This window comes from Plectropomus leopardus, chromosome 17 (assembly GCF_008729295.1).
Source record: "Plectropomus leopardus isolate mb chromosome 17, YSFRI_Pleo_2.0, whole genome shotgun sequence".
Taxonomy (NCBI): Eukaryota; Metazoa; Chordata; class Actinopteri; order Perciformes; family Serranidae; genus Plectropomus; species Plectropomus leopardus.
This window is the reverse complement of record NC_056479.1, coordinates 21,178,684-21,206,563: the sequence shown is the minus strand read 5'-3', so window position 1 is coordinate 21,206,563 and position 27,880 is coordinate 21,178,684. Positions and strand designations below refer to the sequence as shown.

At 38.4% G+C, this 27,880-nt stretch overlaps 2 protein-coding genes across 4 annotated transcripts; both read left to right on the top strand.

Moving 5' to 3' along the window:
- The first annotated feature begins 1,035 nt into the window (after positions 1–1,035).
- Positions 1,036–19,801, top strand: atad5a (ATPase family AAA domain containing 5a). Its single transcript, XM_042505476.1, is given in 23 exon segments — positions 1,036–1,385; positions 2,805–2,868; positions 3,559–4,146; positions 4,148–5,310; positions 6,399–6,477; positions 6,640–6,798; positions 7,434–7,578; positions 8,085–8,342; positions 8,870–9,018; positions 9,345–9,498; positions 10,205–10,525; positions 10,758–10,854; positions 11,024–11,106; positions 11,193–11,329; positions 11,405–11,582; positions 12,214–12,381; positions 12,881–13,114; positions 13,224–13,288; positions 13,451–13,640; positions 14,812–14,927; positions 15,010–15,848; positions 16,643–16,801; positions 17,946–19,801. Coding segments are annotated over 22 exon segments (5,412 nt in total). The 5' UTR covers positions 1,036–1,385; positions 2,805–2,817; the 3' UTR covers positions 18,025–19,801.
- Positions 19,802–20,525: 724 nt separating this feature from the next.
- Positions 20,526–27,787, top strand: adap2 (ArfGAP with dual PH domains 2). 3 transcript variants are annotated; one of them, XM_042505697.1, is made up of 11 exons: positions 20,526–20,806; positions 21,998–22,122; positions 22,238–22,329; positions 22,816–22,904; positions 23,175–23,287; positions 24,049–24,198; positions 24,315–24,398; positions 24,976–25,038; positions 25,834–25,911; positions 26,018–26,246; positions 27,332–27,787. In XM_042505697.1, the coding sequence occupies exons 1-11, from the start codon at positions 20,719–20,721 to the stop codon at positions 27,355–27,357; spliced, it is 1,137 nt and encodes a 378-aa protein (XP_042361631.1). In that variant the 5' UTR covers positions 20,526–20,718; the 3' UTR covers positions 27,358–27,787. The 3 variants fall into 3 exon arrangements, with proteins under 3 accessions (XP_042361631.1, XP_042361630.1, XP_042361632.1); XM_042505696.1 differs by having other exon boundaries at positions 27,329–27,787; XM_042505698.1 differs by having other exon boundaries at positions 20,737–20,806; positions 21,951–22,122; positions 27,329–27,787.
- Positions 27,788–27,880: the final 93 nt, after the last annotated feature.

The window sequence follows — 27,880 nt, the reverse complement described above, 5'->3', positions numbered from 1 at the left end:
CTGGTTACTTTTCAGATTTAGGATAATTAATACAAAATATAAATCATTTATTAAATAATTATGTATCATTATGGATTACGCTACTTACACATTAATTAGTTATTATAATCCAGTTATATAATATATGTTATTTACAAATGCATCATTTTGCAGTATGAGTACTTTTGGTATATATATATTGACGCTTATATTTATGTAGGCCACTTTTCCTATATGATTTTGATTACAGAACGTTTTCTTGTAACCTGGTATTTTTACTCTGTCGTACTGCTAATCTGCTCAAGTAAATGACTGGATCACTTCTTTCACCACTGATAAATAATGACAAAGGTACATGGTAGATTTATTAATCATTTTTAAAAACAGTTTTAAATTTTTTTTTCATATTTTCATATTTGCAATTACAAGTAAAATTTATATAAGTACAACTTTACATTGTTGATGGCATGCCTATATTTGACAAATAGATAAATAAATAAAATTGGCAACACCTTAAACTTAGCCTGCTTATTCCAAGAACAATAAATATGTGTATTTTTACAAGTTCCATTATTTTTAAATATAGACTGTTATTAATATAGATGACGAAAGCTCTTTTTGTAATTATTTGGTGGAAATGCATAAACAATTGTTTATTCAGCATCTTCATGTTTTGAGCTGTTTTTCACTTTGATCTTAAAGCATATTTTTGTGAGGAATCTTTTATTTAAAAAACATGATTTGTTACTGATATTCAACAATATTAATTTCTTTATCAGTAAATTTTATAATTTTACATTTACATTTGATAACAAAATGTAAAAAAATAATAAAAATAAAAAATAAATAAAAACTATTTCAAAAATATTCGGCGGAGCCAGCAGGGGTAGCTGTCACTTTCCCCCGCTACATTAAATTCTACGCCACACGCCATCTTTGTTATGGGCGAACTACGTCAGCCGATGACGGAGGCGTTTTCTCTCCTGTGATTGGTTGAATTCGGCCATGCCAAAGGTCGCGTATATTTGGCGCTCTTCGTTTAGGACGGGTCTGGCGCGTTTTTGAAAGAGCAAGACACGTCAAGAAACATGTATTTTGAATTCCTGCTCGAAACAGTTTGGACAATATCGGTTTAACGCGTTTCCCTGTGCGTTCATATATCCGTGGGTGACTTTTTGGAAATGTTTGGGGCACTTTGGGGACCTGTGAGGAGCGGAGCTGCTTTGAGAGAAGCGACTACCGGCGGCTGCTAGCTTGTTGTTTTGCAGTGAAATTTTTATGTCTGGTGGCAACACACACAACTATCCGCCTCACACAATGAACTTTGCTTCTGTTTATTCACAAACACGAAGAAGTGAATAAAAAAAGGCCAGAAGACCGAAGTTACAGCAAGTTTAGTTTTGTCGGTGAGTGTTTCCCTCGACCTTTGTTTTTCTAGTCGCTGTCAGTTTGCATAAAAACTTGGAGCTAATGTTACACGGCGCCATGTCAGGAATATTATTATTTGTCACGTTGCTGTTCGTGAAACCTTTATGAAATTATTGAAATATCCTGCACACATAATCATTTCTATGCTGAATGCTTAACCAGAACTCTTCACTGCATGCATAGTATGTATTTATGTTGTTTCACAAAACCCTTTGTGTTGTGCAGAGCTGTTTACAGTAGGTGTAGGGGGGGCGATGCCGAGAGTATTAGTAGTTAATGGGACTGATAACCAATCAATATGCATTTACAATGAAAATAAAAATATTTCTGTCAATACTTGCAATTGGTAATGTAACATACTGCAACACAAAACCTTGTTCAAATGCCTTTAGCAAACGTTAAATTACAACTGAAATGCTCAACATCATATACAGCGAGTTCCGAGCAACCTTTTCATTATAAGTTAAGTTTGTTTTTCGCTGCCTATTTTTTTCTCTCCCTACATTAAAAAAAAACAGTCTAAATCTACTAATTTCTGCCATTTCGGCAGTTTTGTGGAATATTTCTTACAATGTTGCTCATTGCTTTATTGCCATATGACAGTATATATGGTATAAGACGAAGAATTATTATTATACTTAAAGGAATGAAAACATAATTTTTGTTTTTCTTTTTTTTTGTTGAACAACACCTTATTACTACACCTAAAACTTCAAACCATTTAAAAAAAAAAAAAAATGGAAGTATGTGTAAAAGTCTCAGTTTGAAAATAGCTAAAATATATAAGTGAGATTCTTCTGATTGATTTTTTTTTTTCATTACCTTGGGTAAGCAAACATAGAAGGTATGTTGATATTCAATTTTCAGACCAAAGTATAACATGAAACTGGTATACCGCTGCAACCCTAATGCATGGACACAGGCATAACAATAATGCAAAGTAATAGAATATGATTCAGCCTTACATATTATATTTCACATCATACAGACCTGTTTAATTTGAAATTTGCTGCTAAAGATCTTCAGGTTTCTCATCTAAAAGTATCTTTACCCTCAGACACCCTGGGGCCTCCTCACACAGACTGTGAAGGACTCTAAAGCCTTTCAAAAATGCTAAACCATCACCATGAATAAATCTGTTATTGATACATGATGACATTCACATACTTTAATATTTAATCTTTATTCCACAACATTTATATTTTAGGTGTGTGTGTGTCTGTATATATATATATATATATATATATATATATATATATATATATGTTTTTTTAACAAAGTGTTAAAACATGAAACCTTATTAAAAACTATAACAATGTTAGATCATAAACTTAATACTTTATCTCAAACCTCTGCTCTGCTCTCCATGAGCATAACAGTGTTTCCTTTTGCTTCAGGTTGCTTCACATTATGGCTGGTGTTGTGGCTATGGCATCTGTCATTGAGGACTTTGACACTCAGGTATGTTTACAACACAGATTTAAGCCTTATGCATCACATGCAGTAGCTGTTTCAATGTGTTTTTATTCATTATTAAGCATTTTCATGTTTGATTAAAGGGATACTTTGCCCTTTTTTCATTTAGCTTTGCATCTTAAAATTGTGGGTTGTATATGTGAATGAACTGTAGTAAACCTCCTCTATCTTACCAGCGTCCAGATCTCCCTTATCATTTCTCAGCTTAAAATTTTAGCTGACTCTCGGGCTTTTGCTCGAAACTACAAATTGTACTTATAGACATAATAATATTTCTGCCACTACGATCACAAAGACTATAGAAGTGGATTGAGAGAGACACCCACTCTTTTAAACACACACCAAACTCAGTTTAAATAGTATAACTAGGCAGTGCTGAAAAAATATAAGTCAAGACTCTGTTACTGGGTTGCCTATTTCTTGCCTAAAATATTTTTCAGATACACATTTTAGTGCTCTCTTAAGCTATAATATGAGAATTTGGGAACAAGAAGTGACGCCATGCTGTTGTCTGTATTGAAAAAACTGAGGCTAAAAAACTGAGATAACACTGTTAGATAAGATAACATTTTTGAAAAGAATACGGTCTTTCTACTGCACAGACAGCCCAGTTTTTTTGAAAGACGATCTTTCCAGCAGTGAAATACTTCTCTAACTTTGTCACTCATTTTACAGCCTTGCAAGAAATCTCGCAAAGATGGTGGCAGTCCTGTTGTCAAGACAATCACAAACTATTTCTCACCTGTGCCCAAGCCTGTGGAGAAGCCCTTTTCACCTCCTCGCTCCAACAACATCATGGACTACTTTAGCCGGAAGGCTCCATCCTCCAAAGAGAAGACCAGCTCACCTGAACAGTCGAAAGAGAACCATCAGACGTCTCAGCTTTCAGAAAAACACACCAGCCCAGAGGCAGCGGTGAAACAGCCTCCTCAGAGACGGAGTAGAAAGGCCAGCAAAGCTGCAAGAAAACTTGTGGAGGCTGAAGCCGTTAGCTCCACAGAGGAGTCGAGCTGTGTGATTGTAAAGGAACTTGCAGAAGCAAACAGCAGCTGTGGTGTTTTTGGCAGTGATACAGCAGCCCTGATGGCCCAGCTCAGTGCTGAGGAAAAATCAGAGAGGAATGCAACTAAAACTGTCGATGATGATCAGGTTAAAGAAGATGAAGATGGTTCCAAATTTAAGAACAACGTCAAACTTAATCCAGAACTGAACACTATTGAATTATCTCCAATTGTCGCTTCAAAAGATAAAGCAAAACAAGTCAAAGGCCGCAGCGCGAAATTCTAGGAAGGCAAAGCATTCAGAATCGGAGGAGAAGGAAAAAGAGAGCTCCTTGTGTGATGTTAGTATGGAGGTCAATGTGGATGAGACCTCTCAGTTAAACAACAGCACGGTAACAATCTCCTTTGAGGATTTTGTGCGGAGTCAGGGCGGAGGTGAAGAGGACATGGAAGACGCACAGGACAAAGAGGATGAAAGTAAAATCACATCAGAGGCAGAAGAAATGGACACTGACCAGTTGGACATCTCAAAAGCTGAAGAAAAAGTTGGAGAGTCACCTTTCCAAGTCTCACCCCGAACTGTCACCATCCAGGCTGAAGTACATGTAGTCTCACCCAAACAGGACAAAACCAACGCAGGGCAAAAGTTGGCCTCCATCTTCAACAGAAGAAAAGGGGCAACGAGCCCTGCAGAGGTGGTATCGTCTCCTCATACAGAGACCACACACAAACCCCCGTCTGCCTCTCTGACTGTCAAGCGTAAATCCAACGTGGTTCTTCAAGAGGAAGATCTAGAGCTGGCCGTGCTGGAGAGTGAATCCACGCCCAAGTGCAGTGAGGCAGAGAGGAAGCAGTTCATGGCCGCCTTCAAACAGCCCAGCCTGGACGGGCCCAAAACCAAACCTGGTAAGAGCCAGGGCAAGAAGCAGCAAGGAGAGAAGGCTTTGGACGATGCAGACAAAGTTGCAGAAGAAGACGCTGCAAATCCAGCCTCTGTTGAGCAGGTCCCTGCAGTCTCTCAGGAAAACAAAGCAGCCAACAAGAAACCAGCAAGAAAAGCCAAAAAGAAACCAATAGAACAAACGGAGGCAGTCACCAGCTCACCCGCCGCTGCTCCTGTGGAAGAAACGGCGGCCACAGTAATCGAGATAGATGATAAAACAGAAGAGCCTCCCATCACTTCAACTCCCTCCGTCCCAGCAGTGAGGAGGTCCAGACGAGAGGCTGTAGTCAGGCAAGCACCTGAGTCCACCCCAACAACTCCAGTCAGGAAAACCAGGAAACACAACCAGTCAAAGGATGCTGCCGCCGCTTTACCCAGTGACAGCCCCGCAAAGGTGTCCACCCCAAAGACGCGAAAGTCCAAGCGTGGCGTCTTTGTAGCAGAGATAGTGTGCCCACCAGACTCAAAAGAAAGTCCAATCAGGTAAGACATATCCATTATAATTTAACTTTTTTTTAATTGTTATTTATTTAACCTTTATTTAAACAGAGAGGGCCATTGAGAGCAAGCTGTCTTTTACAAGGACGCCCTGATAAAATTACATATAAAACAACAAAAGCACGCCACAGTATACATGGATAAAACGTGAGAAATGAGGTCGATATTAAAGTGCACATTAAATCAAAAACACACAATAGTCACTGCATTGTGTGTTTTTGTGTGTGTACCTGCATCAACAGGTAGTCCCAGAACATCAACACAAAGGATCACTCGGAGGAAACACGTGCATTCACTGTACCCTGTCAGTCAGCGGGGATTTAAATTGATAAAAAGGGATTAGGGTGCCTAATTTTAAGAGCTTCTGCTGGTTGTTCTACTTGTGTGTGGGCCTAATATTTAAAAGCCAATTTCCCGATTACAGTATTAACAGACTGATTTTCAAGGACAAAATAGTCTTGGGACCTAGTACAGCGAGACATTGTTGTATAATATCTGTAATACTATTATAAGGGATGTTCTGACCAAGTTTCTTTTGCCTCGATCCAAGACGAAGGAGTTTATATCAATGTACTTTTTTATCGGAGGCAGTGTCGTAGACAGCTGTGGTCTGTGAGGTCTTTAAGTACATTGGAACATGTGCACTGCATTTTAGATTCCTTCCTTTTTAAAAGTGTCTGTCGTCTCCTACAATCGTGTGTCGCTACACTGCCCCACCGATCTCCGGTGGTACTGCTTCATTTCATCCGCAACCGCAAGCTTTTAGAAAATCTGCACAAACACGGATTAAATGAATGCAGAGCACAGACAGAAAACTCTATCAGTTTCCAGTTTGTATTTAATGTTAAGTATAACTATTAAAATATATATATTATAAATATAGTATAGTATAAATATTAAATATTATAGTATAGTATGAATATTAAAACCTTCATGAACGTTATGATTAGGATTAGACAGCATTAGTTTTAGCTCTGTGGCAGCTGAGAGTATATGTATGTGTCTTCAGTTTCAATTTTTAATGATGCTTTTGTTTTTTTAATGCTCTAATTCAATGTTTTCTTTTTCGTAAGGATTAAATTTACTAGAGTCCATCAGAATATGTCCATGACAAAGGCTGAAAGTGGCACAAACACTTCTGCGGCTACTAAAGTAAGTTTTTTTTAAACTTTTTCAGCTTGTATCTGTTTTTATTTTTATTTTACTTTTCTATTTAATGCTTAATTTCCTGTATATTGAGAGCAAAGCTAACTGAAGTCAAATTCCTTGTTTGTGTAAGCGGCCAAAGCTGATGCTGATTCTTATATTTTTCAGACATCAACTGACTCTAAAACAAGGAGGCAGGCAAAGAAGTTGGTGGAGAAAGCCAAAGTGATTCAGCAGAGTAAAAAAACGGCCGAGAAGGAGAAGGGCACCTTAAGGCGTTCGTCACGGACTGAAACCTCCACCAAGAGGAGCTACTGTGAAGATGAGGTACAGCTAAAGGCAAACAAAGCAGATTTCACAGTGTTGATGGGAAAGTTTACACTGCTGTTATTGTGATGGATGTGGATCTTTGTGTTGTATTGAAATTGATCAAATTTGTCAATGAGCTGGCTGTAAACATTGTAGACTCTGAGGGTCTTCTACATTGGCACAACAGCACACTTTCACAACACAAAAATACGGTAAAATCCTAATATATGTAAATTTAGTGTTTTATCTTTTGACATCATGAAATTGTTTTTACTATTTTTAACTTGCACACATACATCTTAGTTATGTAGGGGACTTTGTTTGCTGTTTAAATGTGGGCGCTCTCGTATATCAGGTTATTCATGTTGCACCTTGATCACAAATTCTTTCTCAAGAGGGAATCATAAGACATCAATGAATACAAGCAGTAAAATACAACTGTCACACATCACAAATACGCAAGCATGAAACTGACTTAAATTCCCTCATAGATATCAGCTCGGACAATTTCAGGTCCTTCTGTGAGTTATTCCAAGAAGAAAGGGCACATTTTGAAAGCTTTTTTTTTTTTTTTTTTACCAAGTTCTGTTCAAACCTTAATTAAACTCGACTGATTGATTATTATTTTTGTCATTATATTTTTTCCCCCTCAGGATTCCATCATCTGCCTGGAGGATGAGGAGACTGACGCTCCTCAGAAAGCACCAGCGAAGATTAAAACCCAGAAGCCTTTACGTAGTCTCAATGAAGTTCTGGGAAAAGCCGCACCTGTTGGCAAAGACACTAAGGCTGTCCCAGGTAGTCTTAATGCTCTAAATCATCGTTTACTGTTTGTCATTTTGATGAAGGCTGCACCTGAGTCAGAATTAGGAATTCTTTTTGTTTTCCGTACAAAGTTTTGAAGTTTGAACGGGGCTCTGTGGGACTTAGAGTGTGACAGCAGCATTTATGAAGTGTAGTAAACTAGCTAACAGCGCTAAGGGCCGGTCGTATATGTGCAACAACATTTTTACACACTAGGTATCAAACAAAAGCCAGAGATGGCAGCATATTAACTTGCTGTTAGCTATATTTTCACCACTTTTAAGCAGAAGAGCAGTCTCTCTCTCTTCCTCCGTGCTGCACAGCAAAATCTGGAGATCAAAACCAGCCCAGTACACTGCACAGCACACTGACTAGCAAAAAAACAGATTGCTCGACTTGAAGCAATCTCAGTCTACTGATGATTCGAATCTCCGACTTAAAGGGGAAGCTCTAATTTTGTTTTAATCTCATCTAATGATGGTGTGTTTTCTCTCCCACAGGCAAAGGGGCCTCGCTGAGCCAAGAGAAAACTGCTCGGAAGGCGTCTGCGGTGATTTCCATCTTTGACGACAGCAGCCGCGAGGGCTCAGAAAACTCCCAGGACGATGAGCAGTTCAGGGCGCGCAGAGAGTTTTTGAAGAGTGGCCTGCCTGAGTCCTTTAGGAAACAAATGGCCAAAACTGCTGCCACCAAGGAGGCGTACTCTCTCTCCTGTTCCTCCTTTCAACCAGTTACTCACATTAACCAACCTCCGAACGGTAACAAGTGCACTGATCATCTTCCTTTGACACTAACGCGATCACGGATAAATGGATACTAGCACTTTACTTGAGCATTGTTTTTTGCTGATTCTTAATATTTTTACTTCACCACAATTCAGGGGAAAATATTTAACTATTTAATTTACTACATTTTTTTGATATTAATACAAAACATTCTCAACAAATAGATTATGTTGTTTTATTACAGGTGAAGATAAACCTTTTTGTGATCCTGGGGTTAAATTCACAAGCTACCCAGCAGCTTATGAAGAAATTTAAATTAGTCCGTCCTTGACCACCTACAGCATTAATGTAATTCCAACATCAAAGCACTGATAATTATAATTTCATAATATAATATACATTTTTCTGAAGTGAGCTTTTGTGTCCTAGCAAATCTCGGTGCTGAACTGGGGTTAAATAATTAAGTTGTTTTTTTATGTATTATTTTCATTATTATAAAGGACTAGTAAATCCAGAGGGATGGAGACCCAATAAAACTTGTTTTTGTTGTTTATTGACAGATTGTCCTCTTTGGAGTCTACTGTGGCCTGAGTCTTCGTTACTGTGTCATCTGAAAGAGGTTTGGTGTCAAACTGTCAAACCACGTCTGTCTGTTAGTGGCTCCCTTTGTGTGAAGACACGACCCGCCCCGAGAGCCTTTTCTGAACGGGTACGTTGAAATGACTCATGATGAAGGTAACTACATAGTTAGATGTCAAGCAGGATCAGAATCTTAGATTAGTGTAGTTTATATCTGCTACCTGTCTTCCTGTATATTGTATTTAAAAGGCTTATAAAGAAAAACAATACATAAAAACACATTTAAATTCTTATTTCTGTCCAATTTGTTTGTATTTTTGTGCATTTTGTGGTTTGTGGTGAATTAAACCTTCTATAAAAGGCCCAAAACGGATGTGGTGTTTTGAGGATTTTCAGAGCTACACTGGTGATAAACATCAAACAAAATATTTAATAACAATGTTTTTCCTCCTGCAGGGTTCAGGCTGGAGGCCTGAGATCTCTGAAAGTGTTCGTCAGCTTCTAACGGAGGAGGTCGGCACCTCTAACCCTTCCTTTCCTGTTCAGACGTTCATCTCGCGCTTCCTGAAGAGACGCGCTGACCACCAACAGCAGCAGTGCACAGCCTCAGGTCAGTCTGACGGGCAGTTATTACAGGAGAAATCTTGCACTGCAAAGCATCAGGTTGCTTTTAAAGTTTTATTCAGACTGTTATTTACCCTACATTTATCTACTGACATGTTCAAGAAGAATTTTAAGTTATTAAATGTGTCCTCAAAACACAAATATTCAGGCAGTATTTTAATTATTTTACCCTTTGAAATCTTGAGCAACATCACTTTTCATGTGCTGCTTTCAGATGCCTTTCACAAGTATTTAAACCTTTGAACACTTAGCTAATTGGTGTGATTCCTTTTAAAAACATGGGGGTAATGGCAATAAGTAATTTGGGGATGAAATATTCCACAAAATGCAAAAAAAATAGTAGATTTAGCTAGAGGAAAATGTCTCATGAAGAAAAAATTTTTTTTTAGTTTTTAATTGGATTTATTTATTTATTTTAAGTAAAATGTAGATATTTTTTCCAGTCAGCGTTCCTTTACTTTTTTTCCTTTACTAATTCAATTTTTACATTTTACTGAACTTTTCTTTCTTGCTAATTTTTGGGCTGTTTCTTTTGTTGCTCATTGCCTTTTTCCCATGTTTTTGAAAGATGGCAAGCCAACTCGCTCAAATTTTTAGGGGTTAATCTTTACAAACCAGCCAAAAGAGAGACTATAAAAAAATTGAAATGAACAAATTCTTATTCTTAACATCCATTGCATGTTCCTCACTAGAACCAGAGGCTGTAAACAGAGTCACGAGCACCAAACTGCCTGCTGAACCAGTCGGAGGGAAGAGGAAGAGGACGGATGATGAGGGGGAAATGACAGGGAAGGTCGCTAAGAAGCAACGCGCCGACTGTGCAGAGGAGAAACTCCCCGAGCCTGCGCCAATGAAAAGGGGAGGCCGTACGAGACGATCTCGGAGATCAAGGCCAGAGGAGGAGGCGGATGAGAAAGAGAAACCTTCAGTCAAATCTGCTCCCAGCCCGTCTGAAGATGACTGTGTGGTTGTGACTGATGAGCCACTTTTGGGGGAGAATCCTGGAAATAAAGGTGAGGTATCACATTTTTTTAGTCTGAATTATCCAGGTTTTTTTTATAACTGTCTTTAAGCTTTGAATCAATTAGGGCTCAACGCAACTTTGAATCATGTCAGCTGAATCAGTCGAATGTTAAACATGAATATTCAATGTGAATGGATCCCAAATCTTAACTTCATCTGCTGTTATATAGTAATTTGGCAAATACTTAAATCCTCAAACTCAGTCTTTGGTTTGTCCTGCAGATGTGGTGAAGGAGGACGTGTTATGGACAGACAAATATCAGCCTCAACACTCCAGTGACATCATAGGAAACACTGCCTCAGTGAGACGGCTGCACAGGTGAGAAACTAAAATGTCGAATGTCACTGCACCTGTGTAAAACAGCAGCCACCGTATCTGCTTTACACTGTGACTCTTAAATAGTGTCAGCCCATTTGCACAATATGGGCTTGTTGGGGGTACCGTTGACTTCTTATCAGTAACGTTGGGGTGAATGTTTTTTGTACAGCTGGCTAAAGGAATGGAAACTCCGCACAGATCGAGAAGAGAGAAAAAAACAAAAAGACAAGAAACAAGAGGAAGGCAGCAACGGTGAGAGATTAAAGAAATATTTTTATTTTTCTCAGTAACTCAGCTTGAGGAGTTGTGTTAACTGCATGTTGGCTCTTTGTCTCTAGACTCGGACTGGGAATGCGGGGAAGAGGACCCCCAGGATGACGAGGACACGTTGTGTAATACTGTGCTTATCACAGGACCCACTGGAGTTGGAAAGACTGCTGCAGTCTATGCTTGCGCCCAGGAGCTGGGCTTCAAGGTACAAAAGCTTCATCACTGGGACACGTGTAGAAAGTAGCATCTTCATTTCCTAACTTTTCTCTGGTCTTTCAAGGTGTTTGAAGTGAATGCTTCGTCTCAGCGGAGTGGCCGTCTGATTCTTTCCCAGCTGAAGGAAGCCACTCAGTCACACCAGGTGGACAGTCAGGGGGTCAACGCCCACAAACCCACCTACTTCAACAGTTACGGCACAAGCAGCAGCGCTGGCACTCTCAAGCCTGGATCCTCTCCCAGTATGTACAGAGCTAACACTGATAGCACAGTTTCTAATGAGCTGCCGGCTCGTAAGAGGATCTGTTTTATATGTATTTTGTTTGTGGTTGGATTTAAATAAAGCAGGAATATTACATTACAAGTAGAGATGCACTGATTTCAATTTTCTTGCATGTTTGTCGATTTTTTTTTTTAAAAGTCTGACCTTTTGATTCAGATTATTTTTCTTTCTTTATTTTTTTCTTTCTTTCTCTGCTATTTTTGACAGCAGTTATATATAATAATAACAATAATAAGACCCTGACTATTCAATAACTTTAACTTTCTTGAGAAGTGCACCAGGGTACAGGACCTTTTCTCACTCTCACTCAAACAAATCTCTAAAAAAAAGTGCTTCAGCTTCTCTAATAACAAACAAAGCATTACAAAGCTGTTTGACAACCTGGGAATAAGAGCGGGTTGCAGCGACTGTGACAATAGTCGGTTATATGATCATCATATGGCACATGCATGTAAATGTAATTTGCACAGAATTGGCAGTATCTGAGAGGCATTGGTTGGTCACTGGTCATGGCCAGTCGAGCTGCTGATGCATCTCTAAATCAAGATGAATCCAAACTAAAATTAATTGCTGATTGCTTCATTTTCCAGGAAAGCTCAACTCTCCTCGTAGAGTCGTGTCCTCTCCAAGGAAACATCCCCAGTCCCCAAGATGTGCAAAAAGAGGAAGCCTGGCCCCAACCTCTTTAGCTAACTTCTTCAAAATGGGCCGACCCACCACCAAGGAGCCACCCAACACTAAGAAGAATGAACAAACTGGTAAATGTTTACGTGCATAAAGGGTTAACCATTAGGGATGTACGATAATCGACACATCATTGGTATCAGCAGATATTGGCTTTAAAATGAAATGTCAAAAATGGCAAACATGCTGATTTCTGCTTATATCGCAAACTGATTTTTTTTAGTTAACATGTACAAACATCAACTCTAAGATGCAGTATTTTTCTTATTTTGCACAATGAATGAATGCATTGTATATTATGCCTTAATGGTGGCCATCACGATAAGAGTTTGCTTAATATGATGTTAATCCCACTACAGAAGAGACCTGATGATCACTAAATTGGGTGGGACAAAGTGGATATATCTGTATTGGTTATTGATCATATAAGTCGTTATACTTTGGCATATCGAAAATCAGGAAAAAATATCCAATATTTTGCATCCCTAATAACCATTCAGAGTTTTTTTTTATCAGACTTTGATAGCAAATAATTTGCTTTTTCTTTTCTCTCTTCCTCATCTCTTCATGCAGCTCCTTCCAAGAAAGCCATAAAAGCAAATGAAGGTGCTAGTAAGCAAAAAGACCCTGCAGTCAAATCTACAACCCCTAAAGAGAAGAACAATGAAGAACAGAGCAAGAAGACGGCCACGTCGCTTATCCTGTTTGAAGAAGTGGATGTTATTTTTGAGGAAGACTCTGGGTTTCTAGCTGCCATCAAGACATTTATGACCACTACGAAGAGGCCAGTCATCCTCACTACCAGTGGTGAGTAAAAGGAGAAATGTCAAATGTCTTACAGTTTGGTGTGTTAAACAGATTTGTCTATTCTCTTGTTGAAATTTTGAATTTAAATCTAATCTTAATCATTTTGTAGATCCTGCTTTCAGCACCATGTTTGATGGCAACTTTGAAGAGATCCATTTCAAAACGCCCTCAGTGGTGAGTGAATCATTTCTGCAGTTTCACTCTTAGATCTTACTGACTGAATGGGTTCAATGTGGCTTTGATCTTTTGATGCTAATCATGTGGGAGATCATTTATCAGAAGTCTTTATTTTGTGCATCAGTCAGTGTTTCAGTTGTCTTTGTCCTCTTGGTGCAGCCGGATGTGGGCAGCTTCCTGAGGCTGTTGTGTCTGACAGAGGACGTGAGGACAGACCTGTTGGATGTCAGCTCTCTGCTGAGACTCAATGGATGTGACATCAGGCAGAGTTTACTGCAGCTGCAGTTCTGGACTCGCAGTGCAGGAGGCCGCCACGTAACCAGGCCGCTGACTCTCAGTGGCAAAAGTGGTAAGGAGATGAGAAGTGGTCAACCAGTATTGGTTTTTCAGGGCTGATACCGGTTATTAGTGGTTAATGAGACCGATTACCCATATTTGAAACTGATGTACATTTACCATAAAAATACTCCATACAGTTTATAAAAGGTTGCCATATTTTATAGAAAAAATGTGTCATTCCTTAGTGAATAAGTTATCCCCTCTAGAGGAATACAGCTGTTCACCTCTGAGAGCAACAGACAATGGGAGATTTGTCTTCTATCTCATTGCAATGTCTCATTTTTGGCGATGGCCAGTAGGATGTAATGTGTGTTTTTTAATCTGGATTTTTCAATCTAAGTTGAAACATCAAAGATATGATGGGTTATAGCGTGATTTGTGGTAGGGGTCGACTGACATTGGTTTTTCAGGGCTGATACTGACACTGATAATTAGTGCTTAATGAGACCGATAACCAATATTTTGAATCAATATGCATTTATGATAAAAATTAAAATATTTCTGTTGAAATTTAGAATTTAAGAATATAACAAACTCCAACACAAAACTTAATTTTAAATGTATTTAAACTTTATTTAAAAAGGACATTTTTAATCAAAACTGAAACTTTCTTCATATACAGCAAGTTCTCAGCAATTACTCTTTTCATAAAGTCAAGTGAAAATATTAATAAAAAATGAATAAATAAAAATAGCTTCCTGAGGTGAAAATTCCTCCCATGCAGACACTTTTTTTTGCACTTTTTAATCAATTGATTTCATCAGTGATCATTAAAATAAAAAACAAAATTGACAACAAAAACAAATATCAGCCCTGATAATCAGTGTGCTCAATAATCTGTCGACCCCTACCGTGTTGTACATCCATCTCATCAACTACCACAACACCACTGGTGAGCTTACAATATCACAAGCATCCAGCTGCTTTGCTAGATATATTTTAAATTGTGGAATGAAGTGCAGTTCGCAATCAACACAACATCTGTATTTTTTTTAAACATCACCTTTTTTAATCTGGATTTTAACTGACTAGTAGGATTTGTCCTAGACAATATTATATTTATTTACTTTTTATTCCCCCCCTCTCTCTCATGTCATTTGTTAAAGCACACTCTGTAATTGTATTCAGAAAAGCGTAATACAATAAAGTTACTATTATAAATTACTTTTACCCTCTTACAGAGACTTGTGATGTGACCGTCCCACCTGCTCTCCCTCACTGTGAAACCGGCTGCACGGAGAGCATGCTGGGCCTGCCGAGGGCTGAACCTGAGAGGGACGTCTGGGAGCTGCTCAGGGTAAACGCCTCATTACACAGCTAAGAGTAAAAACATAGTTTTTTTTTTTTAATTCGCAATTGATCAGTTTTGTTGTCAACAGAGTCAGAGTTTGAGGGAGGAGACGTGCTGGGAGCTGCTGGCAAACGGCAAACGACGAGGAGTGGACCTGCTTTATTCCAACATGGAGACTCTCTTACCGCTGCCACTCACACAGTTGACTATCTCTACCCTCAAACTGGATCAGCCTGAGTCTGTATCACAAGAACATCCTTCTGTTAATCCAAAAGAGCTGCCATCCCATGCCAAGTTACTGCACGCGGCAGAGTCGGCGGATTGCTCAGACGACGGCAGTCCAGTTAAAGTGTCCGACAGAATGAGGAAGAACAAGAAGCGTCACTGTCTACCCGACCAGGGTGGACTGGACTCGGACTCAGAAGACAGTTTTCTGTCTCTCTGCAAGCCGCAGGTCGCTCCTCAAGCAAAGGAAGAAGTCAGAGAGATTTTAGTTTCAAAGATGGTGAAGAGGAAACCACTGACTCCAGAGGAGCGAGCGAAAAGTCTCCCAGTCTCCCAGTGTCTGGAATCGATAGCTGACTTTTTAGACAACATGTCATACATGGACTCATCCTTGATTGGTTATTCAGAAGAGAGGGACAGTCACAGACGAAGGGCGTCGGTCGGTGCGGTGGTGAAAGACGGGATGACAGATGAGTCGAGGGTAGAGCCTGACAGAGGGAGCTGGGAGGATGTCTCGGAGATCCCGGCCGCTGTGGAGGCTCTGAGCTTCCACAGGTGCCGTGTTTCGGTAGCGGAGGCCTGGGATAAAGCTCAGCAGCTGAAAGGAGAGCTGCGAAAGGAGGCTGCAGAAGAACTCACCCTCCCTGTGGCCGCTCATCATGAGAGTTACAGCTTCACTCAGGACGGTCCCTGTCAACCACAGTGAGTCTTACTCCTCTTTCTTTACGCATTAAGCGGGTTTCTTTTAACTCTCAGATTGCGCAAATTGAAATTGAGAATTTAAAACACGCTGAATGGAAACACGTCAGTTTTGACAAAAAACTACCCTTTATCGCTCAAAAGTTTTTATGCTGGCGTGAAGTGGTATATCAGGCGATTTGAAAAAGCCACATTTTTGCCAAACTGCTTTTACATGACATAATGCTGTGGCCATGCACGTGTCGGTAGGAACTGTCTCCCTCGGGCATGATGCAGCAGGCGCTGCAAGAGGTGTTATTGCATCGCATAACTTCAAAAGCTGAGCGGATCATCTAGAAGTTTTGAATCCACAATTCATCTATGAAATCGTGAACTATCGCCTCCCAGAAATCCCTCATAGGTGGCCGCTCCCATGTATAAGGGGCTTGCCTTTCCATTATCACTCCACAACACGCCTAAGTGGCCTTCGACTGGAAATATTGACGGTTGGTGCGGTGGCTGCAATAGAAATAAAACTGCTAATGTTTTGAACGTCCATCGTCATGCTTATGGGAATGTTATCACAAGGGAAGTCACATAACATCACTCAATGGAAATGCTGCCATCTCGCAGATATTGAAAATATCGCTTAAGTTTTGCGCAGTAATGGAAACCTGCCTTGTGTTGTCAACTTTTGTACCATATAAACTTCATGCGCTGTGGCCCGGTCAGGGTGTAATGGGCCAGAGACCGAATGAATACCAACCGTGACCAGATAACCAGTTCAAAGAGAGATAATGTGTATTTATATGTTCCAGGTTGGTCCAGCAGAGGAGAGAAGTGATGGAGAGTCTGATGTCCAGAGGAGTGTTTGGCGCTCTGTGCAACAGACCGTCAGCCGCTCTGGACTACTTGCCGACCCTTCGCACCATCTGCAGATCAGAGCAGCTGAAGGAGCAGGGCAAGGTTAAACGGAGGTGAGCACGCAGGAACAAGAGTTAGTTCAGGGGTGAAAACGTGTTACCTTTCAGGAAAAAATCAGATAATTGGCTTGTATGACAAAATGTCAAGCTGGGGGCTGTTAATCAGCCTGATAAAGTTGAGCTGTATAGTGTTGTTCTAATCTTCCGACCACTCAAAGTGCTTTTACACCAAATATCACATTCACCCATAAACACATAGGGCCAGCCGATATGGCTTTAACAGAATATCACAATGTTTTTAGGCTATATCTTCATGAAATTCCTGGAAAAGCTTTGAAATATTAAAAAAAACTTTTCCAGGCCTGGAAAGGTCTTGGAATTAACACAAAGTTTTGAATATACATTGTTTGGGGTATTCTTGAATCCTTTGAAACCTGAGCAAATTGGCTTGAGTTCGATCAAAAACATGGGAAGAGAAATTATTAAAACGTACAAAAAAATTACCTGAAAATTATTTTTAACAACAGGAAGTTAAAAAAAGCCAACAACAACGGGGAAATGATCTGGGAAAAGTGTGTTTTGTAGTAATTTTGTAACATAATTTTGAAAAAAGTAATTATTATATAGTTACCCAAGCACTTTTTTCCCCCAGACAATTTTCCCTATAGTTTTTAAAACGCATTTTCTGAATCTACTGTTTGTTAAACATTTCTCACCAAGTTGCTCATTTCCTTTTTTCCTAAGTTTTTGGAAGAAGCCACATTAACTTGCTCAAAGTTCAAAAGTTTAAATGCTTGTAAAAGGCGTCTAAACGCAGCGCAAAAAAGTGACGTTGCTCCAGCTTTTAAAAAAAAAAAAAAAAATGTTGCACATGAAATATGTTGCATTTAAAATTTAGTGCTGTGCTGCACAAGAAAAGTGATGTTCATCTAGATTTTAAAGGGTTAACCTTTGTCACCTTGTTCCCTGCTGATAAATTTGCACCCGTGTGGTTTTCCTCTCGGCCGGCAGCATCAGGCCTTGGTTTTAAGTGTCTGCAGGATGTGGTAGCGTTTCTCATTACAGGCAGCCGGTACGTACACATGACTGGCTACAAATAAATGTGTAAAAGTAAAAGCTCAACTCTATTTGTGTGCAAGATGCAGTGCAAGCAAACAACTCATACAAATGCAAGTCTGTTTTTGTTTTCTTCCTCCAGGTTCCTGCACTACCTTGATGCGATCCACCTGGGTCTTGAAAAGAGCACTCTGCAGCACCTTGCTGACGACTTTCCCTGAACCACAGAGGAGATCAGACACGTCCACATGATCACTCAGAGGCCGCTTTTAAGGTCCAGACGTTTTTGGCTGTTAAATTAGAAAAAAGCACACTTTTGCAGGTTATGTTGTGGTAAAAGGATGAATACTTAGGCAACAACGTAAATCAAGTTTTGCCTTTTGCCTCTTTATGATCCTGACCTCAGTATGAAATGAGCTGGGCAGATGTGTGTGTGCGTGTATGTGTGTGTGTGTGTGCGCACAAAGGACTGTTAAAGTGAAGTGTACACACATTGAAGATGGAAATGACTGAATCACAAAATACAGAAAACGTATTCTCACCTGAAGGCCGAACAGCTAAATCACCTCAAATGCCTGATTCAGCACATCCTCTGGTGCTTTCAAAAAAAATGCACTAAAGATTTCTACTTTACATGGTTTTTGTAATATTAAGCTGTGCTGGAGTGTGTGTGTGGGTTTTTTTTTTGTTTTTTTTTGTACAGTAGTGTTTTATACATCAAAGCCTTTGCATCTTGCAAAGTGTTTTTTAAACATGTAGAAATTGCTTTTGAGGAGCAAGTATGTACCATTAATGATTTGTAAGAGATTAACATGTAAAATAGAATTTGTAAAGGCTCTGTAAAGCGTCATTCTCCACACAAAGTACTGTTGATACACTCAGGAGTTTGTTCATAAATGGAAGACAACTTTTGACAGAAAGTTCTGCCATATTTGTCAACCCTATATCCCCTTCATATTCCACAGTTTTGTTTTTTGTTTTTAAAAAACTTTTGTTTTTATCTTTTTTCATCCAGGCTTAAAGGAATACTTAACACCTTAATGATTATTTGTATATCAATTATTACCCTGTGTTGCGTTCTCACGTGCCTCTGCAGTGAACAGGGAATCCAAAGATGAAGAAAATTCTTGATGAATTGAAGTAAAAGGGTGCCTCAATCCTGGGCTTAAACTGTATTAACTATTTATCATTAAATTTTATTTTTTAGCCTCTTTTGCGCTGCACAAAAAAATGCTAGCACCCACTCATATCTCGCTTCGCAGCATTCGCACCGGGTTCAGTTGACTGCATGGTATTAATCACCTCTGGCTACGATCACTATTGATGAAAACACAACACTCGGGTGAAAGTGATAATTTCAGCCCCTTAACTGGTGAGATTCAATGACGCGCTGACACTTAATATTGTCTTTCTCCACCTAAGCAGTGCGAAAATATTGATCGAAAGTTTGAAGGAGAGACTGATAAAGTAAGTGATGTATAAAGAAAAGTAACCACCATTAAGTTTTCACAGACCTCTGTCCATGCTGCTTTCTACTGTTTGCAAGCCCGTCCGTGATGTCAAACGTGTCGCACCTTAAAACACTACCCCACACACAAATAGGCATACTTGTCTGCTGCAGAGCTGTGTACACAGCTCTGCTGTGCTGGCAATTGGAAAGAGTTTATAGCCTTTTTTAGCAGGTTTAAAATACCCATGTGTTAATTTTGATGTCAAAGGGGTATTTAAAACACGTCCACAAAATTCTCGAGCTGCAACGGGTAGCGTATCTGGGCAAATGTGTGCCGTTTAAAGCAAAGTTAAGGCACACTACCTGTATACTGTTGCTAAAATGGCCCTGTGTACACCAGTATTTTCTCCATCTTTCTGTTATTCTTGTGGGGACGCTTGTGAGTAAAACAGTGTTCTTCAAAATTTAACGTAACAGGGTGAGTAATTGATACACAAATTATCATTTTAGTGTTTGAGGTATTCCTTTAATATGTAACCATTATTCACAGAGGGTTTTTTGTTGTGACCAAATAAAGGTTTATAACAACTAAATAAATAAATAGTCTCACCATGTGTGTGCTTTGAAACCTGGATAATCATCAGTTTTCTTGAGGTGGGTTCAGACTGTCCCAAAAGTTGCAAGGAATGAGTAAAAGGTGACAAGAAAATTACATAAAAAATGTTTTAAATGTAGGTATATAAAAAAAACACAATTACATTAAAAAGGAGAAAATTAAGAAACTACATCATTTTTATTAATAGAATAATTTTAAAGTTATGTTACAGAAAAAAAGTATAAATATATAAAATAATATAGTTTTTTTTAGCACTCTTGGGATTTTTTTTTTCACTTTACATATTTTCAGGTAATTTCTTTAAACTTTCTTTTTCGCTAATTATTGTGCTACATCTTGTTAAGCTGATATTGCCATCTCACCATGTTTTTGCAAGAAATCAAACCAATTTTCAAAGCGGTTTTGACGGGTTCATTTCCAGTTTAAAACATTGCTGGTGTGTTCTGAGTTGACCTCGGTGTGGTTGATGATATTTTTAGGGGTCTTGCAGAACCTGAAATGTTTGCTTTGGCAGCCTGAGGCTTGTAAACACCATAACACAGCGGCTGGACCGGTTTCAGGTGAGTCTGGCCGCGGAGGCATGAATGAATGCCCAATCAGCGATTGTATTTGGGAGTGCACAGTGCACAGAGCTATAAAGGACAACCCACTGTGACATGAGCTTTGTTTCAGAGGAGGGAGGTCCGTTTCTGCGCTGTGGTGAAACATCCAAAACTTCATCTGTCGCAAGTTCCAGTTTCCATGCAGCTTTTGTAAGTTTCGCCACGTGGGAAACTATGTGACCACCATGTTTGGTTTAGACAGCGGGATTCATTTTAGTTTGAGAGGACACCGAGACTTTGTGGTGAAATGGCAAACCATGAGCGAAACAAGAAGATGTTACTGGAACTGCTGAAGCTGCCGACCAACAGCCGGTGCGCGGACTGCGGAGCGGCCGGTGAGTGTGAAAGTTAGTCCACTGGTGTTTACTGTGACGTTAATGATGATAAACCACGTTCACAGGCTCGATTTGAACTTTAAAGCGCATTTCAAATTTATTTTATAGGAAACTGTTGTACTGTATGTGTTAGTGGTTCACACCCTAAAAATAATTAGTTCCCCTCTTGAACTGATTTATATTTTTAAAAGGTTAACACTGCAATTTAAAAGTTTTGTCACTGTTGTCATTTGTAAAGTTAACGATTTGTCATAAAAACAAGGCAAAATGACCAAGTGGGGAAAAGCCCCAAATTCATTGTTGTGGTAGTTTGGAGTATAGTACTTATCAGCACTTATCAACACTCAGGCCGATGTTTGGCATTTTGCCAATTATCTGTATCACATTTTTTTTAACATTTTAATTATGTTGCAGAATTATTCTTACTCTTCAAGAACTTTTTAAGGTTGTCTTCTGGTTGTTGTTTTTTTAGTAACATTTTTTTTTTTTTTGGAGGGGGATAATTCAGGTTTATTTTCTTGTGCTTTTTCTGGCCTTTTTATCTGAATTTAAAAAAAAATATTTGATCCATTTGCTGCAATGGCATTTGGAAAGTGTAGAAACTGCACAATTAAATCATTTTATTCCCATTCAAGTTGGCAGAGGGCTTAACCAGATGTCAGATGCTCAGCTGGCGGAGATCTCAGCTGTGCTTGCTTTTTGGGCTCTACAGTGTGGAGGGATCTGAGTAACTTCATACAGTGTAAATCAAGCTTTTTTTTTTTTTTTTAGTTTAATGTGCCATGAAGCAACTTTTATTGGTATGTCCCGGTTTTAAATGCTGTTTACATGTCCCTTTTTACATCCATGGACCCACTCAGTAGATATGAACGGCACATTAAGAAATATGATGTAATGCACACAAATGTTGGTTGGTGGAAACACAATGTTTAAATGCTATAGCTATAGACACCAAAAAAACTATAGAAATATTTTGAAATTTTAATTCAATCAAAAACCGGAAAACATGATCATTTAACAGAATATCTGCCCATTTTTAAAATAAAACATTTTAAAGCAATTTATTAGTAGGGATGTCTTAATAGTCTATGCAATTGTTGTGTCTAAGAGGACACACATGACACTTAACACTGTAATATTCCAGCATGGGAATAGTTTATGGGACATGGGGGGCTCTTCTGCACACCTCAGATCCAGAGTGGGCATCCTACAAGCTGGGTGTGTTTGTGTGTCTGACCTGCTCCGGCATCCATCGCAGCCTGTCCAGCCGCGTCAAATCCATAAAGCTGGACTTCTGGGAGGATGAGCTGGTGGAGGTATAGTCCCCACTTTTCTCATTATTGCTGCAATAACCTATTAGTTCTTCAGGTGAATTTGCTTTGTCCAATGTGTAATGTTCACATATATTTTTTTTGGTTGGGACCTGAGAAGTTCATGAAATCCAGTGGCAATTCCAGCGCCCAAGATCTGTATGAGAAAGCTGTTCCACCGTTCTACTATCGACCCCAGGAAAATGACTGTATGTAAGTAAATTTCCAGGATGATGACATCCTTCAGATAACTGTGCCAACTGCTGACGGTGCAATGCCACAATAAATAGAGAGAAGTGCAACTACTGACTACTGACTGACCTGGTAAAAAAAAAAAAGGCAATAAACAATCGGGCTAGAAATGTGCTATAAATCTGTAGATTTAAAAAAAATATTAATAAAGAATTTCTAGAGAACAACACTTCTAATTCAAATTATTTCACAGAATCATTGTACTTTTTAAAAAACATTTTCAGGAATTCTTTCCATCTGTTTTCATTTGTTTTTGTTTTTGGCTAATTTTCAGGTAATTTTTCTTTTGTTTTTCTTTATTATTATTATCATTATTAATGATAATAATAATTTAGATTTAGTTTTTTCCTTCAAATTTCTAGCTTTGTTTTGGGTCAGGTCTTCTTTAGTTGCTAACCTATTTGGCCTTTTTCCATGAATATTTGTATTTTTCTCCTTAAACTGCAGGGTGTTGAGAGAGCAGTGGATTCGGGCTAAATATGAAAGGATGGAATTCACTGGAGAACTCAAGTATCCACCACTTCCATACACCACAGGTGATATTTTCCACATTTTCCAACACACGTCAACTGTACAGCGTGAATCTGTGTCAGTCTGTCGGTGTAAAGCTAATGTGGTTCCTCACAAACATTCAGACTATTCAAGAAAAACCTGTTCTTTGCACAACAAAACAGCACGGAAGTGAAAGTTGAAAGCCTGCTGCTCTTTGTAAAAATGTTACGTCACTTTTTCATGTTTAGTAAGACGTGTGCTCATTGAAACACCTGTTTTTTTTTTATTTGTTTTTTTGTTTGTGTTGATAACAGGTTTCTATGAAGGGATGCTGTGGAAGAAAGGGAAAGAGAATACGCAGTTTCTGAAGAGGAAGTTTGTTCTGTCAGAGAGAGAATTCACTCTGAGTTACTACAACAAGGAAGATGTGAGTTCCCTGCAGCTTTAAAACGGTTCAAACGTCGCTGTGAATGGCATAAATTAAACCGTTTAAATTCCTTAATGCTACAAGATGTGGAGTTAATATTATTCTTATTTATGTGTGTAATCCAAAAGCATATGTAGTGATTTGATTAGATGTCTTCCCTGCTTACAGGGACAGTTCACCCTAAAATGAAAAACTACATTTTTTTCCCCTTATACCAATAGAGCTATTTATAAATCTAGATTTTTCTGTTTATTTTTCTGAGATATCGGCTGTAGAGATGTCTGCCTTCTCTCCAATATAATGGAACTAAATGGCACTCCCATCCATAAAACTATTATTGTTCTTAAAAACTATATTTATGAATCTTCTAATTCTATATTTAAAATTATGTTACAGAAAAAACAACAGTATTTTTATTTTTTTTCTCTTAAGATCATTTTCTTATTTATTTTTATTTTTTACTTTTCCTTTTAGTTGCTTGTTTTCTTTTTCATACCTGTATTTTCTGTAACTTTTGGAGTTTTTTTTTGTTTTTTTTTTTAAATTTTTGGGGCCTTTTCATGTTAAGTTGCCCATTGCCTTCTCTCCAAATTAAAAAAAATCAAGGCAATTTGCTCAGGCTTTGACACACCACTCATAGTGCCATGCTGCAATCATGGTTTAAATAAATGTACTGCATTCATGCTTATCAAACCACGTTGTTGTTTCCTTTCTACAAACTCTGAAGTGCACATCTTTATGTCTATATGTTTGTGATCCAGGAGTCCAAAGGTCCGAAAGCCGTAATCGCCATCAAAGACCTAAACGCCACCTTTCAACCGCAGAAGATTGGTCATCCTCATGGGCTGCAGATCACCTACCAGGAGAACGATCACACCAGAAACCTCTATGTTTATCACGAGAGTCCTGAGGTGGGACTTCATGATCATCTGAAGTATAAATAATAGCAAACCAGCAAGTCTTTTGTGCCGCTCATTGTCATACAGTAGGGCTGTGGAGAAGCTCAGGGTTTCTTCTTCTACTCTAGGAAATAGTCACATGGTACAACGTCATTCGTGCTGCACGCTATGCGTACCTGAGGACGGCATACCCAACTGGAAGCGATGAAGAAGTAGGTGTCAGACATCCTCAAAACCAACAAACTGACAAAGTGTTTCCTGCATGATAGAGCACACTAAATACTCAGAGGTCCAGTGTGTAACATTTAGGGGGAAATATACATTTGCAGAAGTGGAATATAATATTGATAAATGAAAATAGGAGTTGTTGTCTTTTTGTTACCTCAGGATGATTCATGTACGATTTCATACCGAGCGGGTCCTCGTCCATGGAGTCCACCATATTGTTTCTACAGTAGCTCAGAGTGGACAAATCAAACACTGGTTCCACATTGGGCCATTTACGTTTTCACATCGGCCACTGTGGTTCTACATGCTTGACACACAAGTTTCAGTTGGTTGCAATCTGCAGCCTCACCACTACATGACACTAACAGTGTTCATACGTAGAGTATGTTTACATGGACATGAATAACTTGTTTATGATCAGCATTTAAGCATTTAAACAGCATATTCCCTTTATAAGAAACCTGAATATACTATCTGGAGTACTAAGAACATAAAACTGCTTCTATTTACTTTTTTGTTTTAAAAAACTAAAACTCGTGTACTTTTATGCCTCTTTGTCAGCTGATACCAAAGATAACAAGAAACTACCTCAAAGAGGGATACATGGAAAAGACCGGGCCTTTGGTGAGTTGCTAGATAAGAAAAAGTTAAACATTTACAGACTCTTTTATGATTTATTTGTACATTTATTTTGTCAGCACTCAACCTCTGCTTAATGTGCGTATGCATTAACCCTTTGAAACCTGGATTGACATCAGTTTTCTTTTACTGTTTTCAGTATTTAAACCTTCGAACATTGAGCAAATTGGTCTGATTTCTTTCAGAAACAAAAAGAGGAAATTGGTCCTACAAATTGTAAGAAATGAGTAGATTTAGAAAATTATTATTATTTTTAAAGTAGGAAATTATTTGCAAATCACTACATTTATAATTATCATAACTGTACACATACATTCTGTTTTTCAGCATAATTATTTAATTTGTTAGCATTTTTTTAAGGTCATTCTCTTTTTTTTAAAAACTTTTTTAAAAAACTTAATTTTCTTGTACTTTTTAAAAATAATTTCTTGCTTATCTCTGGGTCATTTCTTCTTAAGTTGCTCACAACTTTTTTGAGAGAAATCAAGACAGTTTGCCTAGGTTTCAAAAGGGTTTTGAAAGATTTTCAGGGTTTGCAGCAGAGTCAGAGATATTTATGACAGTACCTTTGAGTGTTTCAGTTCCTCCTACATAGTCACACACACACACACACACACACACACACACACACACACACACAAACAAAACACTTGAATGACATTTTTTGTAAGAATCGATTGTATGATAGAAAATGTTCAAATTTAAGCTGTAATTTTGCATGTGAAGCATTAAATATGTTATTTTCATATATGTATTTATGTAATCATTTATTTTTAACAGCAAACGGAGCCGTTCAAAAAAAGGTGGTTTATTTTGGACTCTCAAAACAGGAAGTTATTTTACTTCAAAGGCCAGCTGGTGAGGACTTCTCACTCTAACTCAGTGCTTTGCTGTAATGATGTTTGTCCAGCACTTTAACCATCGTTATGTTTGAACGTGTGTGTTTTCATTAATGTGGATGCAGGACGCCGAGGAGTTAGGGGTCATTTTCATCGGCACAGAGAAAAAAGGTTACTCAGTGAGGGAGTGTGTCCCAAAACATGCTCGGGGAAACAAGTGGAAGTGTGGAGTCATGGTGGAGACGCCTGAGAGACAGTTTGTCTTCATGTGCGAGCAGCAGAGGGAGCAGAGAGAGTGGCTGGACGTCCTCAGACAGGTCCTCTCCAGGCCCATGGCACCGCAGGATTACACCAGTAAGCTCAGCTAGAAAGTACTGCCGACATGTCAACACTGTACTGTGCTTTTTAATATTCACACATACAACATATTCCCCGTTCCTGCCGTGTGAAAGCTTCCAAGTTGATGCATTTTTTTGGTCTGCCTAATAATAATAATAATAATAAACTATATTTTTATAGCACTTTTCATATAAGAAATGCAGCCCAACATGCTTTAGAACAAAGAAATTACATGCATCAAACGCTTCACATGAAAAGACATTGAAGACATGAAGACATAATAAAACCAGGATGTAAAATAAAGTATGAGATTATTGTACAGGGGTTGATTGAAATTCACAATACATAAAAGCTTTTGATTTCCACATTATATCCTTTTGGCCATCCAGAGCAGCCACCATAGAATCATTAAAGGAGAACTTCACCCCTCAAATTATCATCTGATATCAGTCACTCACCCTGTGTTGCATTGAATTTGTAAAGAAAACTTTGTTTTTCTTGCGTAGCATGAAAAATCCAAAATCTGAGAAAATGCCAGCTGATTTCAACCCTCTAACACCTGGATCAACATCAGCTGTCTTAAGACGCCCTTTACTGGCGTTTAAACCTCTGAAACCGGAGAAAATTGGTTTGATTTCTTTCAAAAACACAGAAAAAAACATAGTGAGTAACTTGGCAAGAAAGGTCCCACAAACTGCAACAGAAAAACAAAAACAAACAAATAAACAGAAAAAAGTAAAAAGTGACAAAGAAATTATCAGACAATTAGCTTGGGGGTAGTAGATATTATCAAAAATCAGGGGAAAATCTTCAGAAAACTATAGTTATTACTGTTTTGATTACATATTTAAAATAATGATTTGGCGTGCCATTTTATATATTTTTTTTTTTTTCTTTTTCATTTTTTTCTTTTAATATTTTCATTAATTTTCTTTTTTTACGTATTTCTTTTGAGCCATTTCTTAAGTTGCTCATTGCCCTCTTCCCATGTTTTTTTATATATATATATATATATAATATATATATATATATAAATATAAATAAAGCCAATTTGCTGTGGTATAACCCCACTCTAATTCTCTTGTGGCTCTTTCCAGTAGAAGCCAACATCAAATATAAAAGATGAACTCCAGAGAGGTCTGTCAACAGGATGATGGTGAGGAAACCGCAGCTGAAAACACAAGTGACTGAACTACTGCAGCACAGCAGATGAACAGTGACCTGCTGTCGCTGCACTGACTGCTCACCTTTTGCTCGCAGCGCTGAATCTCGACTCTGGCTGTGCTCTCTGCCACAATGTGAATTAAACACCTCCATCCACTCACTTTAACTGACACTGGATCTGATGCTCGATCCTACTAGACTTAATGCTGTATCATGATGTAAAACCCACTTTTTTTTAACCAATAAAAAAATACTCTTTTGTTACAGGATTTAAACTGTTAGATTGTGACAGAAGAAAGGACATACTTAACAGCCACTGCAGTCAACATGCTATTTTTTAAAAATTATGTTTCAGTTTTTGTTATATATTTTCCAATAAGCATACAATTTAAAATTTCATTCAAAAATAAATGACTTTTTTTTAAAAGAAACATTTGTGTTTGGTTTAAAATCATACATATATATATATGTGTGTGTGTGTGTGT

Excerpts from the sequence above, each read along its gene's own strand:
- adap2 (XM_042505696.1), top strand. The coding sequence starts at position 20,719 with ATGGCAAACCATGAGCGAAACAAGAAGATGTTACTGGAACTGCTGAAG. Across the intron at positions 22,330-22,815 it reads CCCCAGGAAAATGACTGTAT|GGTGTTGAGAGAGCAGTGGA; the intron begins GTAAGTAAATTT and ends CTTAAACTGCAG. Across the intron at positions 23,288-24,048 it reads GTTACTACAACAAGGAAGAT|GAGTCCAAAGGTCCGAAAGC; the intron begins GTGAGTTCCCTG and ends TTTGTGATCCAG.